The 8083-nt window shown below is 38.0% G+C and overlaps 1 protein-coding gene across 1 annotated transcript; it reads left to right on the forward strand.

Moving 5' to 3' along the window:
• The first annotated feature begins 1355 nt into the window (after positions 1-1355).
• On the forward strand, positions 1356-7543 carry LOC127388682 (arrestin domain-containing protein 4). The gene is made up of 6 exons (XM_051628437.1): positions 1356-1439; positions 2193-2295; positions 3012-3268; positions 3818-3980; positions 4598-4752; positions 4863-7543. The coding sequence occupies exons 2-6, from the start codon at positions 2220-2222 to the stop codon at positions 4917-4919; spliced, it is 708 nt and encodes a 235-aa protein (XP_051484397.1). The 5' UTR covers positions 1356-1439; positions 2193-2219; the 3' UTR covers positions 4920-7543.
• The last annotated feature ends 540 nt before the right edge of the window (positions 7544-8083 follow it).

The raw sequence follows: 8083 nt of genomic DNA on the forward strand, positions 1-8083 counted from the left end.
AAGGGATTGTGCTGGACACTGCTTGTTGTGGAACATTAAGTTAATGTGATTTGACTTGTGGTTTTCTTAATATCAAGCTGATAGGTCAGCTCTATATGTTTGTCTTAATCAGCCACCACACAGACATGCCTCGTTTGCTTTGGTTTCCCTAAGGCTCTAAAAGTACAAGCTGTGCACTGGCAAACATTTACATACACAGGAAACGTTCATCTTTGGAACTGAATTATGCTCTTATGACTGCTTGTTTCAGACCTCTGGTGACCTCTTTTACTGGGAAGTATGGCAGTATTCAGTACTATGTGAAGGCAATTCTGGAGAGGCCTGCAGCACCTGATCAGAGTGTACAGACAGAGCTCCAGGTCATCAGCCACATCGACGTCAGCTCACCAGCATTACTGGTAAGAGGGTCCTCCCCTCCTCCCTCCTCCCAAGCCAGCTGCAAAAAAATCATTTCCAAGAAGCATTCACATCCAGCCATAACCATTTCCATGTTATTCTGGAGTGTCATTTTCTGACTTCTGAAAGGATATAAGCTCCCTAAGCTTTTCTCTATAAATAGATGATCTTAGGTTGTGTGAATAGCAAACAGAGTGGCTTTTTTTAATACCATTGATTGGATCCCTGCTGGCAGAGATGCTCTTGCCAAAAAGTTATGCAGGCTTCAGATGCATAAATAAGGCTTAATAATAATAATGCACAAGCCTAAAGTAGTTGCTCTTACCAGAGCAACTACATTCACAGGGCTGCAGTGTCTTAAACTCTACAATAATAGTAGGTTGAGGAACAGTAATTATACAAGAGTATTAATCATGCCCAGCCTGTCATTTATGCTCTGGCCATTATGTTACGTATCCTTCCATTTTGCATGTCGTTTTCTAACATTAAGTGTGTGCATGCAGCTGCTCCAGAGATCTTTTCAGTTATTTCCCTGTGACAGATTTGGCCATGTTAAAGCATTGAGTTTCTAATAATCACTAGAAATACTGTAGAGTAATAAGAAAGATCAGGCATTAAGTAATGAGAAAATAGGCAAGATGGAAGCTAATGAGCTGGATTCTTTTATCTCAACCCATATTATGAAAATAATATAAAATTATACCTTGCACTTTCATGATAGCAACTGGATCTAAATGGTTATTCATTTAAATATGAATGACTAATTTCTATTTTATCTAAAATGCCAGGATAATTTTAACATTTCATCATTATGTGAATGTAGCTGAGAGATGTTTTGAGCATGGATTTTTTGCTCTTTATGTTCTTACATTTTAATCTTTCTCTCTAGAGAGAACTTAAGTACTTGGGCAATGACATCTGTAAGCAGAATATGGAATTTATATTCAACAATGTATGTTTGGAGCATGAAGACAGAAGCATCTTCAGATACTGAATAGACCATAGGTTACTGCACAAGAGGAGAGGGCTGTGGGACATATCAAGTAGGCAGTGCCTGTCTTAATGGATTCTAAGCCTACCACCAAAAAAGTGCAAAATAACCAAAAAAATCTAAGACCTTTTAAATATATTAACTGGGCAGTAGTGCCCAGTAAATAATTTGAAGTAGCTTGAATTCTGGCTTGAACCCTTGATATGTGTACTTGTAAAATTTTCATTAGAATAAAATAATACAGTGTCAATGACATGTAATGTGACAGCCCTCCATGAAAAATTAAGATGGGTTTTGTCATGAGATGAAATTTGTGGGGAGTTTTGTGGCTTGCAGGTTAGGAAGATGCATCAAATTAGCCCAGTGTGTATGCATTTATCCTCTCTTGTGAAGGATACAAAGATAAAAAGCATTTAACTGCATAACTGTTAGTGGCTTGCAGACAAAATTAATTGTGTTCTTCTGTACTGAGAAATATGGGCATAAATACCCCATTAGGCCTTGAAAAAGTCACACCTATAAAATTTGCTAAGTCAATCTTTTTGAAGACAGATTATGTTCCAATGCCCGTTGGTCTCTGTGTGGTCTAAATGCAGACTGGGGTTTTAAAACAGCTGCAAGCTCAGATGGCCAAGCCTTGGCCACCATTTTACATGGTGGCAAATCTCCAGTTGCCTTGAGTAGCACAGTGATTCAGATCAAGTGGATTTCAGAGCCAGAGTGCAATGACTGATGTGCATAATATTAAACTGCAAGTGGTTGGTAGCTTTATGCTGTAAAATGCAAAATGCTCTGTATTTTATAGACACCTGTTCTAAGAAGTCAGGAGAAGATGGTTGGCTGTTGGTTTTTCACCTCTGGGCCAGTGTCTCTCAGTGCCAAAATTGAGAGGAAGGGATACTGTAATGGTAAGAGTAGTTCTCTTTAAAATGTGAATATTAAACATCTAATAGGGTTGGTTTTTTTCATCTCTGTGAAGCCAATGCTTTATAGTTAAAAGAACAGTTCCTTTTACTAATTCTTACCTAATTAGTAGGTAGTAAATTGAGATCTATATTAACTTGCTTTATAACAAAATCAATCTTGCCTTGTCCCTCCCTCCCTCCATGGGAGTATAAATTGAAAGGAAGTCCTGTTAGTCTGTAATCTTACTGAAAATCCATTAACAACAGTATGCTTTTAATTTGGGATAAAATGGGGGATGTAATCAGGTTTTTATGTCCTGTTTGAGTAGGTTTACCCTTCTGTAAGAAGAAGCTTTAGCAGCCTCTTTGTCATCTTGATAACATCAGATACATTGAGGAAATAAAACATTTTGGAATTCAGTTAGTGCTATATAAAAGGAAGATTGGTGCATGATTTGCAAATAGAGCTTTTTATAGCTTGTTCATATGATGCTTAATGTTTCAAAATGAATCACTGTTTATACATAAAATGTAGTATGTGGCTGTAATTCTGCCTGGATACCACTCAGCAAAAAACCCCAAAAACCTAGCTTGAGGAAACTATCAGGTATCATTCTCCTAACACTGCAGATGATGTATGTGCCGCATAACATGCTTTGATACTCCCAGAGGAAAGTTGGTAAATAGAAATTATTCACTGAACTTTTTCTGTCTTTAAGGGGAAGCCATCCCAATCTATGCAGAAATTGAGAACTGCTCTTCTCGTTTGATTGTTCCAAAAGCTGCCATTTTCCAAACACAAACTTACTTGGCCAGTGGGAAGACAAAAACTTTCCGTCAGATGGTTGCCAATGTCCGAGGAAACCATATTGCCTCTGGGAGTACAGATACCTGGAATGGGAAAACTCTGAAAATCCCACCTGTATCCCCCTCTATACTTGACTGCTGCATTATTAGAGTAGAATATTCATTAGCTGTAAGTATGGATTTTATCACAGATGTACATACTCTTGAATGCTGTGTTGAGTTGGGAACAGGAGAAATTTCTCTACTGAGAAGCTCTTAGGTTTTGAATTGGGGAACAAAAACAAATGTATAGGTGAGACACTGAAGGTCATGGAAATCCTGAAAGACAAGAATAATGGGGAAAATGGGAAAATGTTTCTGAGGAAGCAGCAGCTCTGTTTTATAGCCACAGAGGTTATCAGGAGAGTAGTTCAAGCTGAATGCATCACTTTAATGATTCTTTTCAGAAATAAAAGGACTGAAAGTCAAGTGCAGAATTACTTTTGTCAACCTGTTTTGTATATTTTCAATGTAGATGACAAGGTATAGAAAGAAAGAAAGAAGTTGCTGGAAAATAAGGAAAGCTGCCAGACTATTAGCTAATTATATTTGGGGTGAGAACCTAATTTTTAAGCAGTCTGTAGTATAGGGAGTAGGTAGCTTCTAGGAGCAGCAGTTCAATGGGGTCTCATGTTGGTTGTTTGTTCTTTTTTTCTTTTATTTGGGGGCTGTCACATAGGTTTATATCCATATTCCTGGTGCTAAGAAATTGATGATTGAAATGCCTCTGGTGATTGGCACTATTCCATGTATTGGATTTTCAAGCAGAAACTCCAGCATTACCAGCCAGTTTAGTATGGATATGAGTTGGCTGGCACTGACCATGCCTGAACACCCTGAAGGTAATCCATGTTGAACCCCCTGTAATAAAGCACAGTACTGTCCACAGCAGAGGGATAAAGGGCCCTGCTAGGGATATAGGCCATTAAAGTGTCACTCATGAGAAGTGAGACACAGAAATCTAAGATTCAAAAGGACTGGTGAAGATGCCCTAACTCCAGCCTCTTTTAAAGTCTCTTGTCCCTATCTGACTAATTTCAGCTTAATCTTTAAATAGCTAACTTGTAATAGTGGGAATTCACTTGGGAGGTACATACCTTATAGAGTGATTACTGAATGTATCTTGATAGGGCACAGTTTTGTTGCTGGAGTAGCCCTAAAAGCATCTGTAGTGTTCCTGCTGAGTCACAGAATACCTTGGGTTGGAAGGGACCTTTAAAGGTCATCTAGTCCAGCCCCCCCTGCAGTGAGGCTGCATCTGAGCAGCCTGATCCAGTAGAAGAGAATCATAGAATCACCTAAAAACATCATTCTAGTTACAGTATTTATGAGCATAAAGCACTTAATATAATTTGACAATAGTACAATTTTTAATAAATGGTCTTGGATACTGAAATACAGATGTTTTCTTGCTGTGAGTTAATAGTTTGGAATTTGACAGTAGCATCTCCTGTTTCAGCACCACCAAATTATGCTGATGTAGTGTCTGAGGAAGAGTTCTCCAGACACGTTCCTGCTTATCCACCACCAATTGACTGTGAGGAACAATTGTGTTGTCCTGTCTTTGCTTACATACAAGAGTTCCGGTTTCAGCCTCCACCTCTTTATTCAGAGGTAAGAAAATAAACAGCAGGTGGTGTTTTTTTGTCAGATGGCAAAATAAAACCCACATACAGAAATACAGGAATTACAGGCAGTAATTGTTGCCTTTCTTCTCTCTGTAGATCGATCCACATCCAACTGACGTAGAAGAAATTCAGCCTGTTTCATTCATGCTCTGAAGAGGATTTGTAATGAGCATCGTTGTGATGAATGTCTTAATCTTTTTGCTGCTTAAGCTGATAGTGCAGCTAAAAAGGAAACCATTTTCTTGTTCAAAACTTAAGTTTCTGTCCAAGAAAGGCAAAAGAAAATGGAGAGGGAGGTATGAGCACGTTTGGTGATGGAAGAGAATCTGCTGGATTAGTCTGCACAGAGGATATTGTGGGAGCAGCTATGCTTGGGGTACTTGAGAAGTACCTGAAAATCATGAATGCTTTCTAAAAAGTGGATATACTACATAAAGTACAAGGAGATGTAAGGATCTTCTGAAAAGAAAAGAATTTATATTTTGTTTGGAACACTCTGGAAGAATTTATGTAATTATGTTGATGTTGTGAACGTCTGTAGAACTTGCATAGTAGAACAGAATATGGGGAAAGAAAACATTTCCAAAAGATTTCAGTGTTCAAGGAGCTTCAGTTTTGCACTGTCTGCATCCAAGAAAGGAACACTACGAAAATGGGGAGTGAAGTCTTCACTCCAGCTGAAGTTTGTATTTCATGAGAAACCTGCCCTTCTAACGACTGCCAAGTGGAACTGTTTCATCATTCACATGATTCTAGAGACATCGTGGATGACAGAACAGCTGTTACACAATAGTGGGAAGGCAACCATTGACTGAATGGAAGATACAAGTATGTAAAAGAAAAGAGAACTTTGTTAAGAGCTTATGCACTACGCTTTCTTTCAAGGGATTTCTTAAGGGAATTATTGTAGCCTCTTCTACTGTGAGTTCTTTTTCTGCATCTTAAGCCTATGGATAGCATAATGAGGGGAAGCATGGCAAGGGAGAATCCTTTTGCCAACAGCAGGTGTACTTAGCAAAATGGACAATACTTATTTATTCAGAAGCCTTTATAAGCCTACCTCTGTTTTGGATATTTACTTAAGGTCAGATTTGAGACCAAAAAAGAGTCTTGTTAAAGCTCCAGTATACTTCAAGGTTCTAAAAGGAAGCCAAAATGGTTTCTGTGGTTAGAGAATGAGATAGGAGGCGTAGGGAGAGGTGTAAATATACCCAGAATAGACATAGCTTATAACTGAAGTGAAAGCAAACACCAGGGGAACAAAAAAACCCTCTCATAATGGCACAAAGCTTTTCCTGCATTTTTGTCTAGAGATCTATTGTCAGGAGCTGCACTGGTCATTTGCTGTCTATACTATTTTTTTTTGTTGTTAGTGTGTTCCCTTGTTTGTTTCTCCTGTTTTGTTTTGGTGCAATATTTTCATGTTTTCTTCCTCAGGTCATTTAGAACAGTGAGTTTGTTGCTGCTAAGAGTGAAGGCACAACATTTAACTTGGCCCTTCTGTTGCCTTCCTTTAAAGTAGAATGTTTGCTTCCTGCCAAGCATCCAGTGAACAAGCCACCATCAAGGGATCACTGAACAGAGCAGAAACACAGCATTGTCAATGTGCACGTTTACAGTCCAGTCTTTAAACTACAGGGAATTTAGAACTACTAGAACTACTCCATATGTCTTAGGGAAGGGTTTGGGGTTAAAACCCGGTGCTTCATGTGGTAAAACATTGTACTTTCTGATAACTACAAGTATAGTAATCGAGTTTCCTTCATTTCATCAATAACTGCAGTTTTAAAAAGTTTAAATTGTTTTTTATTAAATCTGTCTTCATCTAAAAAGCAGGGATTTTTCTACAGGCATACATGGATTTATATTTTTAGTGGTCTTCTAGTATGACTTCCTTCCATTGTCTGATTTCTAGCACTTCACCTCAAGCCACTTTGACATCAGTGTAAAAGACATACTGATTGAGATTCCCCTTACAAACTGCAGTTATTTTTTTCATTTGCAACTTTAAGTATTGTCTTCTGTAGCAAATGCAGCTTTAACCAAAATTTGAGTGCATGTTTTAGAATGGACATCCTAAAAAATAGTACTTACCTAAGTCTCCAGATGTAGCTCTCATGCCTTTTGCCTGTACCACCAATGCAGGATTTTCATTCACATCACCTGGAAAGGGATCAAGCATATTTTCCTTAAACAGATACCATTATAGATACTTGAAAAGAAACATGACTGTGTATTAACTTGCATGTTAATAACTCAAAATATTAGCTTAAAGAACATTAGGTGCTTTTTTGGACCCTAGTACCCAATAGGTGATGTGTGCTGCCTGGTATAAACATGGTTAAGCAAACAAGAGCATGAAGGGTAAAGTGCATTTGTTTTTGTTTTGTTGTTTTTTTCTTAAAGTCTTTGAGTTATTTTTTTATTATTATTATTTGCAGATAAACTGTGGCCTTAGATTGTTTGCTGCAAAAAAAGACAACTACAATGTGCTTCTTAGAAAGCACACGTGGCCCTTCAAAGGAGGGGTGAAAACAAGATTAAATTCTGCTCTCTGACACTTGGCTTAGTGCAGAAATTGATCCTTAAAATAATTACTGTTTGCACAATAATAAGTTCAATATGCAGGGGCTTTGTTTTGATAACTGTGAAACAGTTTAAAAGAGACAAAATAAAAATTAAAAAAAAACATGCTGTTTAACACACAAGAACATGATTGTATTTTGTACTAATGAATGAGCCCCATGGGTTCTTTGTTAATAAAAGTGTCAAAACTATATAGTGCTGTTGTCTCTGCTTTGGTGTCTCAACACAAATGGCTGCAATGTCAAGAAATATCCATGTTCTACCAACTTGGAACACAGGTCTAATTATTTTCTGATCTGGCAGTTTTGCCTTCATCTGTCACTGCTTTAGTTCCTTGAACTATCCAGAACCAAGAACTGAAACAAATTTATCAAGCATGGCCTGTTCCCACTTAAGAGTTGGTAGGGAATATACAGGACTTAATTGTGGGCATCTTAATTATTGAAGTGGCAGGATCTGTGCTCCAGTTGGGTTTCTCATCTCATGTATTCATCTAACATGGCATTGTGTTTCCTTTAGACAAGGTTATCTTTATTGTGTAGTTCATTGATCTAAACACACAGAGCAACCTTCTAACCATGGTGCAGAACGACTGAAGAAGAGCCCCTCCTCCATAAACTGATGACAAATTGTATCTGGATCTACCACAGAGCTCACCTAAGCCATAAATGAGGTGACACCACCCAAGAATTTGAGGAACAACAAACAAAACTAGTTGATTGCCTCTGTGT

This window comes from Apus apus, chromosome 10, assembly GCF_020740795.1.
Source record: "Apus apus isolate bApuApu2 chromosome 10, bApuApu2.pri.cur, whole genome shotgun sequence".
Taxonomy (NCBI): Eukaryota; Metazoa; Chordata; class Aves; order Apodiformes; family Apodidae; genus Apus; species Apus apus.